We start from the raw sequence: 25,555 nt of genomic DNA, 5'->3' as shown, positions 1-25,555 counted from the left end.
AATGTTAAAATTGAGTTTAAAGTAGTTCATTGGCAAGTTTTAATCAATGTGATTGGAAGTATCCATTTCTGGGCTTGTTTAGTAAGAAATTGCTCTCAGAGCTTTGCTTTTATGCGTTGTAGTTGTGTCTTCTAAAGTGCTTTTACATTGTAGGTGTTCAGCAAAAGTTTGCTTTTTCATGGTTGTAACTTACCTGTGCCTAGCCGAAAGTGATCAAATCTACACAATCTGTAAGGTTCGTGTAATAATAGTCCTGTAAGAAACCATGAGGGGTAATTTCCTGTTGTTTGTGGCTTGTCAGGCCTGGTATGTGTTTTAACTAAGTAGGAATTTGGGGTTGGTTTTGTATATTTCAGCAGTCACTCTTTAATAGGAACAAAGGTTATTTCTATTTCAAGATGGCAAAAGGTCCCCTTTTCATTTTCATATTGTAAATATTAGAATCATATTGTTATAATATTCATGTTGAGGGGAGATATGTGGCTGCATAGCCTGCTGATCAAAGAGCCATTTATTAAGTTTTTGTATTTAGGTGATATTTTCAGTTTTGGCTCTTATAAATGCCTGAACGCTCTCCTTATTCTATTGGTTTTGTACTTTAGGACTCCAAAGGCCTTGTTTTAGAGCAGCTTTTTTTTTATACAGGTGTTTTTGTAATGCTTATGAAAGCTGTATTTGGCGCAGTCCGGCAGATGGGGGCTCATTCATGTTCTTGGGACGAGAGTCATTTTTAGAGGGTGGAAAGGGGCATGTCTTTCAGATCCCTTGTCTTTTGATGGGAGGAGAGGAACCGTTGTTAAGCTTTTAGTTTTTGTGAGATGAAAGCTGTTTTCCACTAAGTATTGCAAGGGTATGTCAGAAGTGAGAAATCCAAAGATTTCAAAACCCATTCAGGAGAGGTTATACATTTATTCAACAAATAACTTGTATTTATTGAACAAGTAGCATTTATTCAACAAGTAAAATAGGCTTTGCTGTGTGTCAGACCCTGGACTCGGCAATAAAGTATCTAACAGGGAACAAGTATACCCCTGTTCCTTAATGGAATTAGAAAAGTAGAAACTCCTTCTATCTCCTGCCTTGTCCTCCAGTCTTCAGAGTAAGGAAATCACTTTATTGGACAAATTGAGGGAGCTTGCGATATGTTACTGAGCCAGTTTCTAAAGTATGCTTGCGTTGCATACTTTACCGTAGAGGACATTACCAGGGAAGACAAGTGTTAACTCATAGTGTCACTGGGAACAGTCTGTAGTTTGGGGAGGAGCTTGTCATCAGTTTTTCACTATCTATACAACTGAGGATGTGGCCAGTGTTTCAGAAACACATTTGTTGCTGAACAGGTGAACACTTGTAGAGCTAAACTTCCTTCGGCCTTAGTTTGACTATCCATTGCCCTTTAGTTATAGAAAGTGGCTGGAGAAAGAAAGCAAACCTGCATCAGACACATTCCAGTGAACGAATTGGAAATAAAGTGCAAAGACAATGACCGACATCGAGAATAAGGATTGGGCTACAATCTCATGTAGTAGGACGGCCATGGGTTGTGGCATCAGAGAGACAGGCTAATAGTTGGTTTCTCGGTTACTATGTTGGGCAAATTGCTTAACTCCTGAGCCTTGTTTTTCTGGCTGAAAATGGTTGTAAGGATACCTGCCTCTTCAGGTTATTACGAGGATTAAATGATTGTGGTTGAAGTACCTAGAACATTGCCTCAGACATAGGGTCCTCCCAGGTGATCTGTTGCTCTCTTGTAGCTTTCTTTTTTCTTTTCTTTTTTTTTTTCTTGAGTTTATTTTGAGAGAGTGAGAGCGGAAGCACGAGTTGGGTAGGGGCAGAGAGAAAGACTTCCAAGCAGGCTCCACCCTATCAGTGCAGAGCCCGACATGGGACTTGAACTCATGAACCCGGAGATCATGACCTTAGTGAGCCGAGATCAAGAGTTGGGCCCTTAACCAGCTGAGCCACCCAGGCGCCATGTCTTCTGGCTGTAGCTTTCAGCAGTTCTTTTTAAACTAAAGTTCTAGTGATAGGAGAGCCATCGAGACCCTTAATCGGAACCTGTTGGCATTTATTTCAGGTGTTTCTAACAAAGTTATCTAGCTTCTAAACCCACAGTAGATTAGAAACAAGTAGATTGTGAGTAATGTGGGAGGTTAAGAGGAGTGGAGGGGGGTGGGTGGGGTAGGAGGATGGGGAACTGTTTCAGCCTCTGTGTGTCTCGAAAGAAAAAAAACAGATAACAGCCTGGTGAGGATAATAGAGATAATCTACAGGACACAAAACAAATATTCAGAGCCTAACTAGCATGTCTGGGACCATTCAGTGCAGGACCAGACCTGAAAGCGTAGTAATGAATGTTCATCAATTAGCTTAAGCCATGTTTGGGAAAATCTTTTTAAGAGTGCAGTAATCTACATAATATGCTTTAGATTGTCATTTGGGGTGATTAGCAAATGTTCTTAAAGGGGTAGAACATTGTGCCATATAGAACGACTTGTTTTGTGAAAGATCCACAGGACCTACTATGAGCAAGATGTTTTTCATTTGTTTTGCTATTTAGAGCGCCACTGTTCGTGACTGAGAAGCCTTTCATGCTAGGCCAGTAGTAAAGAAAGGTGATCTAAGTGCTGTAGCACCCCATGCCACCCCCTTTTTTTGGAGTAGGTCATTCCTTGTCAGTCTGCAGGGGTGTCAGCTAAAACATTTCACGCAGGCTTCAAGATAGAGTGTGCTGGAGATTTCGAGGACTGAACAAGTATGGACAGTTGGCTAGCCTGTCTGTTGAGGGCTTCTTGCCTCTTATGCGTGACTTTGACCCAGTATTTAGCCTTAATAATTTTTTTTTTTTTTGATTATTCTCCTTCCTACCCAGGAAGAGTTACTTTCTAAATCTACTCCGTTAAATGCTAATTGGTGACCTTGTAACACATCGCCTTAGCCATTTTTTTTTTTTCCAGTAGTACACAAGTAATTCAATCTTACTCATTTAAAAATGAGTTTGAGGCTTATGGCTTGTCTCTGATCAATTTTGATCATTATTCCAGATTGTTATAATTACGATATATTCAATTAGGGCATATTTCAGTGCTGATTCTAGCTAGTCATGTCAAGGATAGCCCTCCGCTTCAGTTTCTGTAATTTCATGTGGGGAGAATATAATTTTGCCAAGCTAGATGGATTTAGACACTGCCTTTGATTTGGCCAGATAGCCAGAAATATTAAGCTAATTCTGTGACTTACATTCTAGAGTACACAGGGTGTACATTCCTCTTAGATGTAACTGAGCCACAGTAGTAGGGCTGGTGCCTGGTAATTTAGATCTCTTTAGTATGGGCTCTTAAGAAAACAGAGATCCTAGTGAGTGACTTTAATCCCATTAAAATTTGTGAGTTTATTTCATTGTAATATGAAATGGTCACTAATTCTTCTAGGTAGTCCTGTGATTTTTCTTTCTTTTTTTTTTTGTCTTTTTTTTTTTTTTTTTTTTTTTTAGTCCTGTAATTTTTCAAAATCTGGAATTACTTTGGCCTGAGGATGAGAGCAGCGGAAAGTAAGTGTAGACTTTAGTTGCTATCTGTTCAGTACATGTGCCCAGTTTGCGTCTGAAAACCTGCATTTCCTTAAATCTGGTGTCTTCCTCCTAACTCCCTTCCATTTTGGGGGAGGGCATAGTTTCAGGCTTAATGTGTTCAGTTGGTAAGGAAGAATAATCTTGGGGGAGCCATTGGAAGTCCATCAAGTTCGTTACCTTGATTCAAAAAAGATGCCATCTGAGCAAGTAACATGGGAAATCTGTGATCTTGTAATTTGCCTGTGTCTAAGGTAAAGTGCATTTTTGTATGCTGCTTCAGCTCTTCCAAAAATTCTAGAAAGAGATAATGGTTAGGGGCTCCTGGGTGGCTCAGTCAGTTGAGCGTCCTCCTTCGGCTCAGGTCATAATCTCGCGGTCTGTGAGTTCGGGCCCCGCGTTGGGCTCTGTGCTGACAGCTCGGAGCCTGTGGCCTGCTTCAGATTCTGTGTCTCCCTCTCTCTCTGCCCCTCCTCTGCTCATACTCTGTCTCTCTCTGTCTCTCAAAAATAAATAAATGTTAAAAAAAAAAGATAATGGTTAAACTTTTGTGAATATTAAGGAAATGCTCTGTTTTAATCTCATGCTTCTTGACAAAATATGGGGCGGCGAATCTGATTTGCAAAATTCACAGAATAAACTCCTGATAAATGCTACAATGGAAGCAGGGCCGTGAGCTTTCTCCCTTGATTTGAATGACCTATGGAAACTTTTTTGTTGACTAGAGATGTTCTATCTGTGGCAGTGAATGCAAATTTTCCATGCTTAGACCAGCCTTTTACTTCACAGACAGGTGGTTAGGCAGTAGTTCATGTAAACTGGCCATTTAAACTTTTATTTATAAACTGTTTTAAGTATCAGAGGGTTCAGCTTTGGTCTGAGGTTTGTACGTCATTTCTGCTCTAAGCCAGTAGTTTTCAGACTTAACACGTGCACGCGCGCGCGCGCGCACACACACACACACACACACACACCCCCACACACCCCTGTATGCACACAGCAGCACCCAGAACATACAAAACATTATGCAGAATCTCAAAATGTAAGGGGGATGGGCGGTTGCAGAAGTCCTGCCTGCTCAGTTGTCCTCTCCCGTGGGAAACCTTTGAAGCTCCCCCTGAGGACTGATAGATCGCGGAGAAAAACCTTGGCTGTAGACCCGAACTAATATGGTAGACACTAGCCACAGGTGGCTGCTTAGCACTTGAACTGTGACTGCAGTAACTGAGGAAATAAATGTTAAATTTAATTTTAATAGAAAGTTTTGTTGAACAAGCCTACTCTAGACTTTGCTTTGATTGCACTTGCACACCCTGAGGACTGTAAGCGGCTGCTTCAGCAGGTCAAGACTCTGGGAGTTGGAAGGGCATTTGGAGTACTGAATCGTCATGCCGATTTGAGTCTGGGCCAGTGTGGTCTCCTAATAGTTGGATATATGTGTGTGTATATATATATATATATATATATTTTTTTTTTAAATCTGGGAGTGATAAACCAGCATGTAATTTTATGTTTACAAGCTGCTTACAGACATAAAGATTCCATACAACTCTTTCAAGGAGAAAGGAATAGAACTCCAAGAATAGGTAGTCTCTTTACACAGCAGTCCGTATGTAATGTGGCCTTTCACTGAGCCAATGACCTGCTTTCAGGGTTAAATTCATGCTCTCACTTTAGGTTTTAACAGTCCATAAAATTGAACACATGAATGTTTTCTATTTGCTTTCATTTAAAAGACACCCATCGTTCTCTAGTGGGGCCACCTTATGTTTCCAATGGCAGGGTCTTTCCTTTCTGGCTTACAACTTTGGAAAAGAGCATAGTTACAGTGAGAATCGAGAAGTCTGTTTTTCAGTGAGTTGTTGTCTATCTTTATATGTATTTTTTAATACTTTTTTCATCCTCATTTCTTTGACTAAAACCATTGTCAAAATTCAGGTCATTAGTTGTTTTTTGTTTTTGTCTACCTGTGTAGCACATGTTTGAACAGGATTGCCAAAAATCTTATGGTGATTTTGTACTCTTTCTGGAAGGACCTTAGGTGTTTGAGACAGCACTATTACATTTGAAGTATTTTCTGTTGAAAAATCTAGCTTTCTTTTGAAATAAAAATTCATATAGGTATTTGGGGAATATTTTGTATTTGTAATTTGAAGATATTTGAAACCTACATTTGCTTTCTATATTTAATCACTTCCTTTGTTCTACACTTGAACCTTGGAAACGTTTTTGCCACTCTTTCGTATTCGCTTCCTACCTCCCTTTCAGAAGTTACCAGTGAATTCTAAACAGCCAAGTTTAGCAGTCTTTTTTAGTTATCATGCTCCTTTTTCCAGTGTTTGTCATTATTGACTAAACTCTTCTTTACTTAGATTTCTTAAAATCACACAGACATGCCAAAGCAGACACAGATTAGGCCCATTCCACCTGCTATAAATGTTGAATAAGATGTAAGAGTTTTCCTTGGTTATATAAATTTTTTCTCTTATGTATATAGTTGATCTAGAGAGGGAGGGGGAGAGGAAGGGAGGAGAGGGAGAGAGATGCTTCCAGGTACCAGAAACTTGGAAATCAGTCAGTGTTCAGGAAAAGCTGACTTTGGGGACTTTACTAACGAATCCAGTTGCTAGGGATGAAGTTGTAATGATATGACTCTGGGAACTATGTGCTAAGTGTGTGTGTATGTATAAAAACTACTTCAGTGTCATTCAAGTATCTGGCCTCTGGGAAAAACAAGCCTCAAAGCTGTCTATGAAGAAACTAGAAAAACACTAGTCTTTATGGATGAACTTACATATCACATGAAGACCAAACATGGTAAATAAAAAGATACCAGCTAGATGTAGAATGAGGGGCTTTTAAGATAGGTAATACATTATTACCATTCAAAACTCAAAAGGTACAAAAGGATATATGGTGAAAAGTCTCTTTCCGAGCCTGTCCCTTGCCACCCAGTTGCCTTTCCAAAGGCTAGTAACGTTACTAGGTTTTTGTGTAATGTTCCAGTAATTCTGTCCATATATGAGCAACTTTGTGCATATATTACTTTTTAGGACAAAGGGTCACGTATTTTATATAATCATCTTATAGATTATTCCATGTCAGTACATAATGAGTACCCATTTACTTTGGTTTCAGAGTATTATTTTGTATGGGTGCTGTAATGTATTTGACCAGTCTTCTGTTGACGGACATTTAGGTTATTTCCAGTCTCAGGGTATTAAAAACAGTGTCGCAACAAATAAACTTAGTTTATTCATCATTTTACACATACATGAGGTAGGTTTCTAGAAGCAGGTCAGAGGATACCTACGTTTATGTATTTATTCTATGGAATGGACTTTATTCATGTTTTTGAGTAGGTAGTACATGAATATGGTGCAAAATTCAAAAGGAACAAAATAGTAAATAATGAAAAGTAAGTCTCCCTGAAAACTCCCGCCTCCTACTCCCCAGTTCTACTTTCCAGAAAGGGAACCACTGTTATGAGCTTCTTTCTGGTGTATCATTCTAGAGCTGCTGTGTCCCAACATGTGGCCACCGAGCACTTGGAATATAGCGAGTCAGAACTGAGATGGGCAGCAAGTGGAAAATACACAGGAGATTTATAACATTTAGAACAAAAAATAGAATGTAAAGTATTTTATTTTTTAGTACTGATTGTGCATTGAAATAGTAATTTTGGATATAGTGGGATTAAATTATTAAATTATTTAAATGATTAATTTTATATTTTTACTTTAGTTTTTTAATGTGGCTGGTAGAAAATTTACAATTACGTGTGGATGGCATCCTACTTGTGTTGGGCAGCCCTGGTCTAAAGAAATTGCACGTGTATACAGACATGTATGAATACGTGAGAATTTCTCAGGCAGTTTTTTTCTTCTTTTGCATTGTAGTCTGTGGGAGCAGAAATCTCTTGCTAAGGTGGTGGTTAAAAGAGAGGTATCGGGTGGTTCTTTACTGTGTCATTTACTCTTAATCATTTACGATGACCATTGTGGGGCTCATCACAACGCTTCCATTGACTTTTATGATGTTTGTGCACTTTGGAGAGAAGCCTGGCATTATTCTTGGCTGTATATTTTTGAACTTGCTCCAGTTTGCATTGGTTGCCTGTATACCTAGGACACAGCAGTCATCCTGGGATCCCTCTTCATTCTTGGTCATCTTATGAGGTTCCTTCACCTTTTTTCTTTGTTAGATCCCTTATTCTTTTGGCTCTCCTTCCTTTTAATGAAACATGTCTGTCAAGACTTTCCTTGAGAGAGAATGTGTTGGGTAAATATCTGGAGATGTTACATGTCGAAAATACCTTTATTCTACCCTGGTTGGGTAATAGAATTCTCGGTTGGAAGTAGTCCCCCTGCCCCGAATTATGAAGGCATTGCTCTGTTGATCTCACTTACACTGTTACTCTTGAGAAAACCAAAGCTATTGTGATTCTTTTTAAAATAACTTGTTGTTTCTGCCAGGAGACTTCAGACTTTTCTTTGTCATTAGCATTCTGAAGTTTCACAGCCACCAACCTGGATGTATGTGGGTGTGTTCTTTTCTATTGTCCTGAGGTCTTGATTGGCCCTTTAGGTCTTTCGGTTCAGGGAATATTTCTTGATTTCTTTGATTGACCCCTGCCCCGCTGTTATCTCTAATGTCTTTCTGAAGTCCTCTTTGGACATTGGACCTCCTGAATTAAGTCCTTCAGTCCTCTTCACTTTTTCTACTGTTTTTCATCCTACTGTTGTACTTTCTGGATTTCCTCTACCTTTCCAACCCTTCTATTGATGTCTGCCCTTTCTGCTATCAAGAACTCTCAAGCTATCCAAAGCTCTTTAATTTTTTTAATGTTTGTTTTATAAAGCATGCTGCACTTGCTTCAGGGTTGCTCTTGTCTTCCCTCATTTCTCTAGCTATGTTGATGATTTTTACAATGATTTCTTCTCTCTGTATGGCCTCAAATTTCTTGAGTTGCGTTTTTCAGGTTTGGGCCATTTTTTCCTCAGATAATGAGAGTCCTCCTTGATTACGAAGGTAGGGGTCCAAAAAGCCGATTGAAAACTGAGCCTGTGGGTGAGGCTTGTCTCCTTTCAGTTTCAGTGTAGAGTAATCTGTGTGGGCTGTTTGTTGGTAAACTCTCAGTATTAGTATCTGTACGTCTTTTCTCCTCGGTTGGGTCAGGCACCCCAGAGTCTTGATCTGACTAAATGGTAAAGGTCTGGCTGCTAGTATTTTGGGAGCCAGAACCCAGTGGAGGAAGGGATTGGGAGTCTGCGTTCAGCATGCAGTGTACTCGCGTTCATTTACTCCCTCTCTTTTCCCGGTGATCCCCAGGCCATCTCCTAGTCCAGTGAGACTGTTTTACTTTCTGCTGAGAATAAACATTTAGTCTTCTAGAGAGGGAGAGGAACAGGAACAGGTACTTAGTGACATAGATAGAGTTGGAGAGCAGATCTCAGGATCTAATTGCTTCTCAGATATCTCTCACCCAATCCTGCCTTTTTCATCTCCCCTCTCAGAGCCCTCAATTTTTGCTGTGACTAGTGCTGTCTTTTACTTAACCCTTTGAGGATTCTGCTGTGAAAATCAGGATGTTTCCCCATACCTCGCTTAGAGTTAGTAGAGTTAGTAGTCTCTGATCTGTTCATCCATTCATTTTCCAGTTATCAAAATTTTACTTGCTTTCTTTTTTACCCTTCTCTGTTTGCATGAGATTGTCTTTTTCTAATTCCTTTATTATGGTTTTGTAGTAAGCTGTGTTTTCACCTGCAACCTACTGATGAAAGTTTTCCATTAAAAAAATTTTTAAGGGTATCTCCCCACCTCTCCCCCCCCAAAAGAATTGGAATTGAATGTATAACTCCAAATGAAGATGAGGGAGTGGAAATGAAGAAATTTGATCATTCCAACAGAAGGCAAAAAAGGAGGAAAAAGCAAAGAAGATGCAGAAGAATTACAAAACACAAAATAAGATGATAGAAAATTGGCCCAGGTATTTTAATAAAGCTTGCTGGTTAAAGGACAGTGTGGCAACTTAAAACAAACAAACAAAAAAAAACACCTCAAATGCTTTTTATTAGTAGACACAACTAAAAGTATGATGACATAGTTTCAAAGTAAAGGAATAAAAAATATACACTAGGCGTTAGAATTTATGTCTGAATCCATTTTGGTCTGCTGTAACAATTCTATAGACTTGGGTGGCTTATAAAAACAAATTTATTTCTCACAGATCTGGAGGCTTGAAGTCCGAGTTCAGGGCACCAGCAGATTTGGTGTCTGGTGGGGACCTGCTTCCTACTTCTTAGACCGCTGTCTTTGCTGTACCCTCATCTGGTGGAAGGGAACAAGGGGATTCCTAGGGTTTTTGTTTTTGTTCCCCCCTAGGGTTTATTTTATAAGGACACTAATCACATTCACAAGGAAATGTTTGTTACTAAAGAACTAAAGACTAATGCGTTAACTGTACAATGTGATGAGTTAGGAAAAGGAAGGAAATAAAGTTGAGAAACATTAATGAAAAAAAAAAGTTATAATCGGATCGACTGAACCAAAGGTGCCAAGTTGAAAAGACTACGTTTGCCAAGATTGATAGAGGAGGAAAAAAAGGCACAAATGCATTAGAAATCAAAAGGGGATATGACTACAGACAAATTGAGATTTTTAAAGCTGAGAACACGGTGAACAGCTTTTTGCCTTTAAATTTGAAAACAGAATGCACAATTTCTTGTAAAATAAATTACTAAAATTGGCTTAAGAATAAGAAACTTGACTAGATTATAATTTAAAAACTTAGATAACTACCTACACCAAAATAAAATTAAATAAAAACCCAAAACCAAGAAACCAAACCCCAAGTGAAAACCCCAGATGGGCAAGTTGTATAGAACATACGAAGAATCCATGATTTCAGTCTTACACGAAATGTTATAGGAAATAACAGAAAACATGATTTTGTTAGGCTCCTGCAATCTAGATACCCCTGATGGGACGAATGTACTAGGCAAAGGGAAATGAATAGGCCACATCTCACTAATGAACATGGCAATAAAAATTTTAGGTGAAATATTAGTATTTGCTTAAAACAAAAAACCATAGCTAGTCAGGGTGTGTCACAGGAATGTAAAGATGATTAAACGTAAGAAAACCCATAAATGAAATCACATCAAAGGAAAAAAGCCAAATGATAATCTTGATGGGTGAAGGGGAAAATAGCATATGATTAAATTCTGTACTGATTCTTAGAAAACTAGGAGTATAAGAGAACTTGCTTAATTTGAGCAAAGGGTGTTGGTTAAAAAAAAAAAAAAGTGTACATATGACATGATTCCAATTATATGAATTTCTAGAACCGGCACAATTACTTTGATAGAAATCAGATCAGTAACGGGTGAGGAGGGTAAATCGAAAAGGGACACAAGAAAACTTGATGAGATGGTGGAAATGGTTCTATATCTTGATTAGGATGCTGGTTATGTGGATGTATATATTTGTCAGAACTCCTCAAACTATACATTTAGCATCTGTGCATTTCATTGTATGCAAATTAAGCCTCAATAAAGTTGATTTTTAAAGCCAATACATAAGTACCATGCATTTCTGTATACCAGCGACAATTTAAATTTTTAAAAGTCACCATTTAAAATGGCAACACAAACTGTAAAATACCTAGGAAAAAATAAAGCCAAAATGTGTGGGACCTTAATGGAGAAAATTTTAAGGCTCATATAATTATAGGGAGATGTATATACTTGTGTTTATGAATGGAAGACACTATTATATATGTCAGTTTTCTTTCTCGTATATTTGGTGTCATTCCAATTAAAATCCCAGGAGGTGAAAGAAGTCACTTTCTCCAATATCAAGAAATATACTTTCACTTTAGTAGTTAAGACATGATGGTATTTGCCTTAAATCTAGATTAATGGGGAAAAAAAGAAAAGGACCCAGAAACACAAGTAGCATTGTAACTGCTAAGGAAGATTCAATATATAGTACTCGTATACTTGGTTATCTTTGTTGGGGAGGGAAAGATCCCTACCTCACAACATACACCAAAATACACAAAGCAAAACTTGAGACTTTATGACTTTTAAAAGATGACAACATATGGAGGGATTTTTAAGAAGATATCCACGTAGGGGCACCTGTGTGGCTCAGTTTGTTGAGCATCCAACTTCAGCTCAGGTCATGATCTCGTGTTTCATGATTTCAAGTCCCACGTTGAGCTCTGCTCACAGACAGCTCAGAGCCTGGAGCCTGCTTCGGATTCTGTGTTTCCCTTGCTCTCTGTCCCTCCGCTGCTCGCTCGCTTTCGTGCTCTCTCTCTCTCTTTCTCTCTCTCAAACGTTTAAAAAAAAAAAACCCACTTCATTAAAAAAAAAAAAGATACCCGTTTATACGTAATATTTAAAATATTGATTAAATTTGAGCACATTAAAGTGAAATCTTAGTGTAAAAAGCCACCAAAAGTCACTTGCTGGGGGAAGAGATGTGGCAGGTGTAATTAACAAAAGGTTATTATCCAGAATCTGTAAATCAATCCCGTGATTTAAGAAAAAGGTGGTATGAACAAATGATTCAAAGGAATTGAATCCTGAAAAGTCAATAAACATGAAAATATCCTGAGACGACTTAGTAGTCAGGGAAGTGCAAAACATTAGCAACCCTCCGTGTCACACCCATCCTTTTGGCAAAAGTTCCAAGGGACTAAATAATGTCAAATGTTGGTGACGTGGGGCTAAAGAGGAACTCCTACTTCCCTGGTGGGAGTGACAGTTGCTAGAACCATGTTGACAGTATTCGTAGAGTCTGTGTGCATGGCCTACTCTGCAGCCTTTCAGCTCCTCGGCATATGTCCCAAGGCAGTGGCTTTCGTATGTTTTTCACAGACACTCTTGGAAAATGTATCTTACGTGTGATAAGAACAATTAAAATTTTAAAATAATTAAATGTACTGTTTTCTATTTTATTGTCTCTACTTTTTATACTTAATTTTTGTCTATTTTTTCTTTTGCTTTTTAAAAGGAATTTTTCAGAACCAACCAAATTGATTTCACGTTCACCAGTGGTTCACGACACTCAATTTAGAGAAATAGCAGAGGGTGACGTACAGTAAAATGTCTGTTTTAATTGAGAGAGACTGATGTATTTCTCACTGCAGGTGTGCTCTTTTGATCAAGAAGTTTGAAAGTTTCTGCCCCTGAACAGCTCTCACATACGTGTAAGAAGGTACACAGACTACTCCTGGCAGCTTGTAAGAGTGGAGAATTGGAAACGATCTAAATAGGAATCAAAAGGAGAATGGACAGTGAGCTGTAATAGTGACACAGTGGCATGCTCTATGACAGCTGAAATGAATCAGCTAGAGTTCAGGATTATATATGTATCAATGTGGATAGTAATAGTGCAAAAAGCAAAGTGACATGAGCGGTATTAACGTGTCATAGAAATTTATAAAATGTGCAAGAATTTAGGGGTACAGTATGTACCCAAACCATTTAAGTGACAACAGGGGAAAATCAGGATGACGATGATCTCTGGGAAGCAAGGAGGAGGGGAATGGAAGTGGAAAGGGGTAGCTAGGGGGATTTGAGCTCTATCCATCTAGCATGTCTTATTTCTTCTATCTGGTCAGAATACCCCAGAATGCTAAGAGTTGACAGAGCTGGGTGGGAGGCCCAAGGGTGTTTCCATATTTTTTTTGGTATGACTGAAATATTTAATTTTTTAGATAAGACACCCATTCAGAATGAAACCCAAGTACTTGGAAGAATAAACAAATTAAACAAGATGTGTGAGACCTTTCCGGAGAAAATTCTGCAACTTACTGATGGATCATAGGTTCAAAATAAATAGAAATAGCTCATTTGCATAAATAGGGATACTCAATATTATAGACCTGTTGGTTCTCCACAAAGTGATGTAATCTCAATCCTGTGGGACTTTAAAGATAACTAACATACGTTTGAAAAACGAGGAGAGAGGGACTCACCCTGCAGATGATCAGCTTCCTAGAGAGCCGTAGGAAGTAAAACATTGGGATTCTGGTGTAGGTGTGAACAAGTACAATAAATAGAATACAAAGCCTGCAGTCAGATGTTGGTTTCTAGGGATTTGCTTTGTGACAAAAGCCACGTGGATTATTAAAGGAAAGATAAACTAATGGCCCTGATAAAGTAGGCTGTCCTACAGGAGATGTTTGGTCATTATCTCACGCCTTAACCAAAAGCAAATTCTTGGTATGTTGGAAACTTAAATGTGAAAAGCAGTACTAAATCATCCACAAGAATTATCTAGGGAGGGATATCGTTACATCAGGGGCCTTCACGCCTCAGATTCTTCATTCGTGAGTAATGGTAGGATGCTTAGAATTGAGTTAATGCTTAATTACCTGATTCTGAGACTAACCTGTTGTGTCATAGAGTAAGCACTAGGTGCTTGGGGGCAGAAAGGAATTTCTTTAGAAAGAAGCAAAATGTGTCCTAAAAGAGTCTAAAGTAAACATTTGTGTACTCTAGAAGACAGTATAGGAAGATGAGAAAACATTCTCAGGATTTGGAGGTTTTTTTTAAATCGATATTAAGTGATCAGGTTTATATCAGAATAAAAACAATAAGCAAAGAGCAGCGTTGAAGGCTCAAAGAAATGAACTATAGTTTAATAAAATACGTAGAGAGTCCTATTTGTAAAACTATGTTATACAGTGATTAATAACTTGAAGGCTTCATTTTTGAGTTCAGGATAATCAGACCTTTTACTTAACTGAAACTTTCCAGTGAGTAATCTTCGAATCCTAGTTTTACTGATCTATCACTTGATAAGGTTTCTTATTGAGCTGTACAGATAAAGCCTTCCTGTTGTAATGAATCCTGCTTTGTAAGTCTCATTTATTGCTGGAATTAGGGACAGAATTAGTATCTGAACTTGTTTTTCACTTCTTGCAGATGTTAAAAAAAAAATCTAATTTCAGTACAGAGCTTGCTGCCACACTATGGAAGGAAATCTGTATATTCCGTAAATGACTCATTTTTCAATAACTTGATCATAAATCTAGTTTTCTTATTCCATTTTGTCTTCAACTTGGAGCATATTGACATGGATACCTTGTAAAAACCTAAATTCAGTCCATTAACATTTCATTTCAAGACTGTTGGCTAAATATATCTTAGCTATTTAAAACGTGCAACCGGTTGAAATGTATTATCAGCATTCCTGAAAAATATTTTACCGAATACTTTAAAAATTCTCTGGAGATAATTAGCCAGGTGTCAGCCAGCCCTGGTTACAAAGACATGACGACTGAAGGCTGTTAATGTTCGGTGGTTACATTGTTCCAAAGTGCTCATAACTGTTTTTCTAAGACATGGGACTCGGAGATTGTGTGGTTCTACTAGGCCATGAGGTCTCACAGATGACCCAGAATAGGCTTAAACTTTTCGGGTATTTATTCCCATGAAGAAATAAAATTAGAAAGGTTTCACAGAAAACTTTTAGATTCCCAAGAATACATCTGACCTCAGAAACATTTCTCCCAGAAGGGTTTCTGTTACTACCTGTTACTACCACTGAGAATCCCTTTCAGTTTTGCTGATGATACAGTTTAATTTTTATTCGTTTTCTTAGGCTGAATTCTCATAAGTGGATTAACCAAGTTCAAGTGGATTAACCTTGAACCAAAGGTATAGATCCTTTCAGACAAATTCTTGTTATATTTTCTTCTGTCAGTTTTTCGCAAGGAACAGGGACCCCCTCATGGAACTCAGAGTTTTGTTCTAAGGGTAAAATGGGTGTGGGGCTGGGACGGACCCGGAGAGTCTTCAGAAACCGAGCCTCGAGACTGGCTGCATCTGCTTTTTTCAGCAGGGACGGTTGTCTGCCTTGCTTGGGCACACTCTTGTCTGTGTGCCGACTACCCTCTCCTGAGCCTCTGCGGTCTTCGGTGCTGCCTTCTGGTCACGTGGGGGGCACGGTGACTTACACTAAGGCCTGTGTAGTAGTGACCCCGTAAACCGTAGCCTTCAGACTTGCTTCTCTTTCTGGGTTCCAGACAGCCACTCGTGTGCCACTACACGCTCTTCAGTTTGGTTGGTTAGTGGCAGTTGTCTGAGTCCTCCTTTTCCGGGGAATGTCCTCATCGGGGTGGTGAAGTGTCTTGGGAATAATTGAAGGAGGAGACTCTCTTTGGCTCTGTGCTCTGGGCTGGCCTTCCCCTCCCCTGCGGCATGCCTACCACATTGTTTCCTTCTACCCCATATTGTAGCGATACCTGCGGATTTTGTAACTCCTGGAAACTCTTTGGAAACATGCTGAACTTTCTGCCTAATGTTCTCTCTCTCCTCTTAGGCTTCTGCTCTGGTGTCCCTTTTGTGATCCCTCTCCCTTCTGAAGGTTGAATTAATCAGCATGTTCTCTGTGCTCCAAAAAGACTATGTCACATGGTCCTGAGGTTTACACAGCTGGCTCCCCTTTAGCATGCTTTGTGGCAGAGGAGGAATTCAGCAGAAGCCACAGATAGGCAGGTATACCTTTGGCTGCCTGGTAGTCCCAAACATCTGCTTCGGTGGATTATTACATGTGTTTGATGGAATTTTGTGTGTTTGCTTTATTTTTCAAGTTGTAGTTTTGTGTACTGGCATGCTTATTTATGGGTAGTATATAGAGTCAACTACTGTAGACAGCTTAACCGTGCTACTCAAGTTCTCGCTGTTCTTTACTTACCTTACAAATCCCTAGCTCTGGGCAAACCTCACCTTCTCGCCATGTCTGCTGTATTGCTAAAGAAAGTCACAGAATCCTGCTTATTGGCTCCCTTCACATTTTTAGTGTCTAAACCACAGCTGGACTTTCAAGAGTGCCAGGGCAGCACTGTTACATGGTTCCAGGAGATGTCCTTAAAGAAATGTACCCATTGGCCGGATAAATTTATGAAATTTGGCATACGGTATTGGCTCTTCTGGGAGACCCTTGGGACAGTGTCCTGAATTGGGGCTGGGGACCTTAACCTCATTAATTGTTCTTCCCCTTTGAGGGAATGAGTAGGATTATTTATTAGGTTGTGACCGTTATTTTCTAGCAAACTGTCCCAAGGCCCAAGTGTCTTCAGTTGGAAGACCATTTTGAGAATGGTCTTTTGAGAATCCAAAGTCCTTTTTTGAGAATTACATTTCTTTTTTTTAGCAAATGTATACCTTTATCACAGCAACCTTACCACCATGCAGATTCCATGCAGTTTTCCATGGAGACAGTCATATCACCAGAGAATATGCTTCTTTCTTTCCAGTCTTTTATTTTATTTTACTTTATTTTATTTTATTTTATTTTATTTTATTTTATTTTATTTTATTTTATTTTATTTTATTTTATTTTATTTTATTTTATTTTATTTTATTTTATTTTATTTTATTTTATTTTTTTTTTTTATTTTATTTTATTTTTTATTTTATTTTATTTTATTTTATTTTATTTTATTTTTGTCTCTTGCCCTACTTGGCTGGCGAGAACATCCAGGGCTTTATTAAGTAGAAGTGGCAACAGTGGACGTCCTTGTCTTATTTCCAGTCATAAGGAAAAGAGATTTAATGTTTCATCATTACATATGTTGCTAACTCTAGGTTTTTCATGGATGTCCTTTTTCACAATAAAGAACTTCTTCCTCTTTTCTGTTTCCAGTTTGCTGAAACTTTTTAATTGCGGATGGATATTAAATTAACATACCAAATGCTTTCTTTTTTTCTGCATCAGTTAAGAGAATCGTAAAGTGTTTCTTTTTTATTACGATAAATGAGGTGCTTTATTTATTTGTTTATTATTTTACCGTTGAGCCAGTTTTGCTCCGTGCGGTAAACCCTGCATGGTAATGATGTGTTACCTTTTCTGTATGTATAACTGAACGTGACTTGCTGATACTTGTTACAGATTTCCCCATCTAGGAACAGCAGACCTTTGCTTTGTGTTAGTTCAGGATCTTGAGTCCCAGGCCAGTTTCTTGCTCCTGTGCCAGTGTCCGATAGCTTTTTCTTCTCCTTATTTCTCAGCATCAGTGTATCCTTGTCTGGGACTGGTGGTGACAGTGTTTCCTGCCTTCTTGTAGCACTAGACTGTGGTTATCGTTCCAGGGGGAAAGGCTGGTGTGTGTGTAGCAGGTGGGCAAGCAGGTTCTGCCCCGTCCCCCAGTAGTACCGTGGCTTTTGCTCTGCTCTTCCTCTTGAGGCACGCTCTTTCCCTGGGCCCTAGGTGTGGGAGGTTTTCCTGATTCTCTCCTCCTAGTTGAAGGCTTTTGTTTCATTTGAGTTGCTGCCAAGGCGGAAGAGCTCTCTCCCATCTTTCGCCCCATGCGAGTCTTTTTCAAGAGATCTCAGTTGAAGCCCTTGGAGAAGAGCTTATGAATGAGTGCAGGTTCCCCTTCTGTCTGGATCTTCAGTGAAGTTTTCGCTGTCATCCTAGCTGACACTCAGCCTTTGTCTTTACTTCTGTCTTTAACATTCCGCCCATTGACTGTGACTGTTTCCTTTGCACTTATGGGTTGATATCTGCCATCATTTCCAATAAGTTCTTGACCATTATCTCTTCGTGTATTTTTTTTCTGTCCCATTTTCTCTTTCATCTCCTTCTGGGACTCCAGTTAAACTCCAGTTAATAGATATTTGGTCTCAGATATTCAGGGTTTTGCTTTTTTTTTTTTTTTTTTTCCCTCTTTGATTTTCAATTTGGGTACTGTTTGGCCTGTTTTCAAGTTCACTGTTCGTTACTGTCTTTTATTAAATTCATCTAAAGGAATATTTAATTTCTGTTACTATAGTTTTCATTTCTAACATTTCCCTGTGATTGTTTCTTTTCTAGCTTTAGTTCTGTAATGAAGTTCCCCGTTTCTTTAGTGTTTTTGTCATAGCCATTTTAGTCTGTTTGATAATTCTAACATCTGGGCCCTGTCTAATCTGATTATATTAATAAATTCATCTTTTGCCTGTGGTTTGCTATTCCCTGGATCTTCTAATTTTTTTTTTAAGTTTATTTTTGAGAGAGAGAGCGAGCTAGTGTGTGGGAGCAGGGGAGGGGCAGAGGGAGAGGGGGAGAGAGAATCCCAAGCAGACTCTGCACTGTCAGCGTGGAGCCTGATGTGGGGCTCCCTACCACAGCTGCAAGATCATGACCTGAGCTGAAGTCAAGAGCCGGACACTTAGCCACCGAGGCTAAGAGCCGACTGGGCCACCCAGGCACCCCTGTATCTTGTAATTTTTTACTGAAAGCTGAATATTTATGCAAAAACAGTACGGATTGAAGTAAATACTCTTTACTTCCAGAAAACTGCCTGTTATTTCTCATGTTAGTTTAATAGACAGGTTAAATCCATAAGCTGTGTTGTCGGGCTAGTTCAGGGTTTTTTGCAACTTTAGTTTGTTAGTTCCAGTGTTTTGAGAGCAGATTGAGACTTGACCTTCTGCAAGATTTGTTGTCTGAGTGTGATTTCAGTTATCTCTTTGTGCTTTATATATGAGCCTTCAGCTTTCTTGAACCTTGGGTGATTTCTCTGCTTTACAGCCCAATTGTCTGTCCCTTAGTCATTCTGCAGTTCTTTTTGCTCTCGTCCTGCCCCAGGCTTTTGTGCGTGGCGAGGTATCTCCGTGCTAGTAACACCATTTCTTTTAGCAGTCCTTCCCTTGGTAGTTCAGTGTCCAGAGTATCTGGGTGGAAGTTTTGGTCTTAGCTCTCCTGTCTCACCTTGGCCCTTGGCAGCTGAACGGCTGAAATCTCTGGGGTTGATTTCTCTCCTTTCTGTCCATTCTTTCCCCCTCCTTGTCAGAGGACAGATTACTTGCATTTGAGGGTATCTCTCAGCTTTCCAGGCCTGTCTCCCAGCCTTCAGCATAATTTGGCAAGCCTGCAGTGGGGCCCAGTGGGAGTGAGTGGCTGGGTGGTACAGGTTTGCTCTGTGAAATCCTTGGAATTTTTCTAGATCTTGTCAGCACACATGTTGCTGTTAAAATTTATGAAAGGGTAAGTTGGTTTCTCCTTACCCTCCTCTGTGGTGGGATGATTCCTCCTTAGCCACTCCACCAGGAAGGAAACCATGGGGGCGGGGGGGGAGGGCTCTCTTTCACGGCTCAACACTTTCTGGAATTTAGTTCCACTTAGGTGGAACTTTTTTTTTTTTTTGCATCCTGAGCTTTGACAGGTTCAGAAAAACCATGATTTTATAGCTTTTATCTGGCTTGTTTTGCTAGTTAAGGTGAAAATGATCGTCTGTTGTCATTTCTTCATCCTGATTAGAAGTGGGGCTCCTCCGAAGGAATACTTTTTACTGTGTAGCCTGGCAAATACCTGATCAAGTGTGCCGCCATCATTCTAGCTGGTTTTCTGTAGATGTTTCTTAGAGCTACGTTTCTAAATCTTCATTCTTCTCAAGTCCCAAGTCTCCAGTTCTGTCCTCAAGTGGTAAATGATCTTGTCTCTTATTTTGAGATTAAAGTCATCCGCATTAAAATTTAATTATGGGGCTTATGAGGAGTGTGGGGAGAATTTATGGTAGGTGCAGAGAAAAACTAAGCACATGACAAACTGAGATAAGAAAGAGTTGTACAAAAAGGGAAACATGGTTATATAGTAGTTTACTACCGGTCTCATCAGGTGCTAAACTCCTTTGGGAGATAATTGTTAAGGCTGGAGGAAAGTGAGTGGTTGTGGTGTAAATCCTCACGTTCCGTAACCGGTAGATAATACTACCCTGGATGTTTCAGGGGATACCATCATGAGCCCGTTACTTGAGATATAAATAGCAAGAATAAAGGGTAAAGATTTGAGGAATTGTACCTCAGTGTGAGAAGAGGAAATGTATTTGACTTTAGTCACGATGCATATTGTTACTTAGACAAAAATGAAAAAATATTTTTACAAAGAGGCCTAATTGAAAGTCTTCTTAAGGGATGGTAAAAGTGAACCAGACCTTGTCTTCACAGACTCTGTTTGTTTACCTTTATTTTCTAATTCTTGTTGGTTTACTTCACACTTGATGCCTTTTCCCTTCTTACAACTTTAGGTTTTACTTTATGATACTATGACGTTTTGTTTTTTAAGTTTGTTTCTACCGTTCATTTAAAGTAGTAAAGACCTTTTCGTAGGAGAAAAAGATCACTTCCGGAAGTTCCTGATTTGATTTCCTGCCTCCTTTTCACGATCGCTTTAGATACAACATTGAAGTTATTACTGGAGTTTGAAGTTAGCCTCTAAACCATCCTTTCCGTATCTCTTCTAGGTTAGATAGAGAAGCGTCTTTTCTCAGTGTGGGTTGCGGCCTTTGGTAAGAGCATGTCGTCCATCTTGCCCTTCACTCCGCCAGTCGTGAAGAGACTGCTGGGATGGAAGAAATCGGCCGGTGGCTCTGGAGGAGCGGGTGGAGGAGAGCAGAACGGACAAGAAGAAAAGTGGTGTGAGAAAGCGGTTAAAAGTTTGGTGAAGAAGCTAAAGAAAACAGGACGATTAGATGAGCTTGAGAAAGCCATCACCACTCAAAATTGTAATACTAAATGTGTTACCATACCAAGGTAAGTGTCGTTAGAGCAGAAGTTCGATGGTCACACTGTTAAGTTGCTTAGAGGAATCCGAAGGAACGTCACTGAGATTTTGTTACCTTCAAGTCCCCTGTAAATCGTGATTTTATTAAAAGATGACAGCTATCTTTAACCTGTCGTTTCAGTTTTGTGTGACTAGTTAAGACTGGTTTATGTTACAGATCCTTTTCTTGAACAATGAGGTTTGACCAAGCAAAATAAAATACTTAGTTGTAGTGTTTCAATCTTCACTGCGTTCATTGCCTAAATGCTTCACTGTAGCTTAGCCTCGTGTCTGATTGCATGACGTTTGAATGAAGAGTCAGAAAGCTTTTTCTCTCACTAGCGCAGCAGTGACTGACCGTTTTTTCTCCCCTTGGTCAAAAATATGGTCAGTAAAGAGTTAACGGAAGCTGCCAACACAGTGATGAATTTTACTTCCATAATTTTTGCTCGAGTTGCAGCATGGCTTCTTAGAACAGTCTAGGAGGCAGCTTCTTAGATGTCTAGGGAGTCCGAACCTCACTCAGAGACCTACCTGCCTCTCGTACTGGAAGGGCCTGTTACTTAAGAGGGTGAAGTTTTATCAGCGTAAATCTAATTACTCGATAAGTACCACTGTCAGAAGTACTGTTTCTTTGACAGAGAGGGTGTTTTTTAAGTGTTGCACTACCCTCGTATGCCTTGCAGGGTTTGGGGAGTGGCAGCATACAGCATTTTCTAAAATGACTTGTGGCAGTGTCCTACGTGTAGGCTAGCATAAATAACGTGACCTCGTTCTACTTCACAGGTTTCCCGTGAGCTGTGTGTGGCAAATGCAGTCAAATGCTTGTTGATAATAGATCCCAGTAACACCAGCCTCTCTACTTGCAGATACTAACAGTAGGATGTTTCCTGCCTTATTTAGTCGATTAATTAATTACCCGTTTCTTTTACTTTACCTGTTTCATGTATATCTTCCAAAGAGTCACTCTTTTGGTTTATGCTTCTGGGTGCCTGCTGAGTGCAGGGCACTGTTTCTAGACCCATGGGGATACGATACAGTGTGACCAAAACAAAGTTCCTGCTCTTCTGAGGGATAGGTCCACGCAGAAAGCAAGTGGACAAATTGTAGAACTTGAGACGGTAATGAGTGCAAAGAAGACAATGACTGAGGGATAAAAATTATAGCTGCTTTTGATTGGCTTGTGAGCCTCAAACCGGGCTTTGAGAAGTAGCATCTAGCTGGAGGAAGAGTCTTCTGGGAGAGGAAGGAGCCAGTGTAAAGACACCCAGCTGAGAAATCGCGGATTGTATTGGAGGATTTAAAAGGAGCCCCGTGGAAATGGAGGAATACAAAATGAGTACAAGACGTAGAAGGGGTCAGATTATATAGGGCATTGTAAGGCACTGTGGAAGTGTGGAGTTTAGTCTAAATACAACAGAAAGCAAATGAGGACTTTGAAGCCTGGTTTCTAATTTAAAGTGTGTGTGTGTGTGTGTGTGTGTGTGTGTGTGTGTGTGTGTGTGTGATTGGACAGTGGGTCTGGAAGGAAGGAGATCAAGAGGCTAGTGAAGTGGTCTAAATTCGAGATGCTGGCGGCTGGACTGGCATGGTGGCTGTGCCGACACGTGAAGTGGACAGATTTGGATGGAGTAGACCTGAAGGGACTTGGTAATGAATTGGCTTGGCTGAGGGTAATTAGCCAGTTAGGACAAGTCAAGCTACATTTGTTAATTTTTCATCGTATGGTGTCTGGTATTTCAGTTCAGTAAACATTTAGTAAACAACCCACTACGTGTGTGATAGGCTCTTCCTCACTGGAGTAAAAATTCAGTCTTTGCTTTTCAGTTGTTTCTAGAAAGGGGGATAAACTTGACAAAATAAAGAAGATAATCTCATGAGGTGTCATAGGTGTTAAGAAAGATGTTTGCTCAGGGAGTTATGTCCGGAGGGGAGGAATTTTGCCTACTCTGCAGCTTGTGGAAGTTTGCTTCTGGACTAGAATCGGTGCCAGAGTTGAATCTTGATGGGTGTAAGGGAGGGATTTAGTCAAGAGAGGCCCGGTTTGTCCAGAGTGGCGCTGTGGTCTTGAGAGGGACGGTAAGGGGGCTCTAGTTGAAGGATTTTGCGCCAACTAGTGAGTGTTCTGGGAGGCTCTAGATCGGGGGTGGGATGTGGTTGGGCTGAGGCTGTGTGAGGAATAAGGAACCACAACGTGAACCTGAACCTGAGTGGGTGAGGGTGGTGGAGTCGCTGAAGAGTCTTAGCACAGCATCGGGCTGCGGTGAGGAGAATGCTCGTGACAGTGGCGGGAGTGGAGGCAGGGAGGCTGGTGAGTAGGTTCTCTTGCTCCTCCAAGGGAGCGTGTGTGCGGGAAGACCTGGCGCCATGGTTTTGTGCGCCATCACTGGAGGCTGAAGTGGCCGGTGCGGGGCAGTCTTGACAGGGCCGAGCCTGAGTAGAGCTCGCGCAGTCCCTTCCTTTCAGGAGATACGGTGGATGGTGAGCTGGTGATTGAAATGTGTGGAGGTCACCTTGGAATTCTTTTCCTATTTCCCATTCTTCTTTTGATAGCCTCTTTGAAAGATCCTTCTAGGGTTCTTCTAGGGTTTATCATCATTAAAAAAACATTTATTTTACTCTTTTACCTGAATAGGGAAAGTGGAGTGGTGGTGGTTCATTGTCCTGTCTCTTTTACTGTCCAGAGTTCTTTGAAGCTCACAAATTTGACGTGTCTAATTTGGTGGCTTTTGGTTTTTGCTTTTGGAAGACATGTAGATTTGTTAATATCGGTTGTTGTCATCAAGAAGTCTAAGTTTCTAATACTGTGGTTTGATGCCGTGTATTTTATAGAGTTTGCCTCATTTTTTAGTAGGAGAACACTTCAGTTATATCAGATTATTAGCTATTTCTTAACGAAGTGTCCTTAAACGTTCAGGCAACTCTTTACTTATCTAGACTGTAATGTTTGAGGAATAGGAGTGAGAAAGTTCTATTATGGATAAATCCAAACCATAGTTTAGGCAGAATTATTGAAAATACGGCACAAAATGGTTTTACTGTGTAAGTTGATGTACTTAAAATTGCAAGGAAATTGTTAACAAAAACACGAGGGTTTTACAAGCCTAAAAATACCAACAAGTTCCTCTGATGAACAGGAAACAAATCCCTTAATTTTTAAAAACAGCAAATGTTTTCTGTTAAGATACCTGTTTTGTTGACTGTTCATACTTTTCCCCCTCGACCCCTCTTCTTTTAACGTTAGAGTGGACCAAAGTTAGGGCGGAAACCGTCCTGGCTTCATGTCCCTCCCACCCCTCACGCAATTACTCTGCCTCCATGGCTTTGTCTCTGGAGGGATAGAAGCTGTGGTTAGGTATGTATGTCACTGCCTCTTCCCTGTTGTTGAAGGTGGTGGTACAAAGTGATTCATTGGGAGAACGTCACCTTCCCAAGCTGCAAGGAGCTGAATAGTATAAAAGTAAAGTTTTGTGAGGTTTTTGTATCTCAAACACTTTTGAGACCAAGGAATGGAAGACAACTCCGTTGTAAAATTCAAATGGCATTTGATATTTGGGTAATGAATCAATCAGAAGAAAAAAAAAAAAAAAGGCTTCCAATGCATATTCTCTACAATAAAGCAAAATCTAAACTGGTGTAGGGTTGGGAACTCTGAAGTTGAAGGAAAGGGGCTGTGAGGTCTAAAAGGGCCATTTTATAATATCCATTATATGTAAATGTGTAGGAATGAAGAATTCATTTTCATAGACGTGCATTATAAGGCTTTCCTACAGTGGTGCTTTGACCATATAATCACATTTTTGATCTGTCATCCTAAGAAAATAGGAATATGGTCAGAGGTTGCTGGTGTTCATTTCAGTTTTGTTGGTAATAGCAAAGAATTAGAAAAATCCCAATCCTGATCCTTCATTTTCTTACCTCTGATTGTAAAGAAAACTTACCAACCCATTTTTATACCAGAATTGAACATGAATAGTACAAGAAAAGTTTATTATACCAGTGTTACTTATAAAAACAGTTGCAAAAATTGTAAATAAATATCAGAAAATAGATTTATTGGGACGCCTGCATGGCTCATTCGGTTAAGCGTTCAACTTTGGCTCAGGTCATGATCTTGAGGTTTGTGGGTTCCGGCCCCGTATCAGGCTCTGTGGTGACAGCCCGGAGCCTGAGCCTGCTTGGGATTCTGTGTCTCTCTCCCTTTCTGTCCCCCCGCCCCCACCTCAAAAATAAGTAAACATTAAAAGAAAAAAATAGGGTTACTAAAAACAAAATCACAAAATCATGACTAGGAAAGGTTTATTGCAGGAAGGCAAATACGATTCAACTGCAGGAAACCTATTAATATGAGATACTCCACAGTCATTTTTAAGACAACTCTGAGGCACCTGGGTGGCTCAGTTGGTTAAGTGTCCAACTCTTTGTTTTGGTTCAGGTCAT

The 25,555-nt window shown here is 39.8% G+C and overlaps 1 protein-coding gene across 3 annotated transcripts in view; it reads left to right on the top strand.

The window, feature by feature from the left end:
- Nucleotides 1-25,555, top strand: part of SMAD2 (SMAD family member 2) — a 75,477-nt gene that overhangs the window by 1,987 nt on the left and 47,935 nt on the right. For all 3 annotated transcript variants that reach the window (XM_043558758.1, XM_043558759.1, XM_043558757.1), the window contains exon 2: nt 20,817-21,105. In XM_043558758.1, the coding sequence (XP_043414693.1) occupies nt 20,870-21,105 (236 nt within the window). In that variant the 5' untranslated portion in view covers nt 20,817-20,869. The remainder of the gene's footprint in view (nt 1-20,816; nt 21,106-25,555) is intronic.

This window comes from Prionailurus bengalensis, chromosome D3 (genome assembly GCF_016509475.1).
Source record: "Prionailurus bengalensis isolate Pbe53 chromosome D3, Fcat_Pben_1.1_paternal_pri, whole genome shotgun sequence".
Classification (NCBI taxonomy): Eukaryota; Metazoa; Chordata; class Mammalia; order Carnivora; family Felidae; genus Prionailurus; species Prionailurus bengalensis.
Note: the sequence above shows the minus strand (reverse complement) of the source record. Positions and strands in the feature narration are given on the sequence as shown.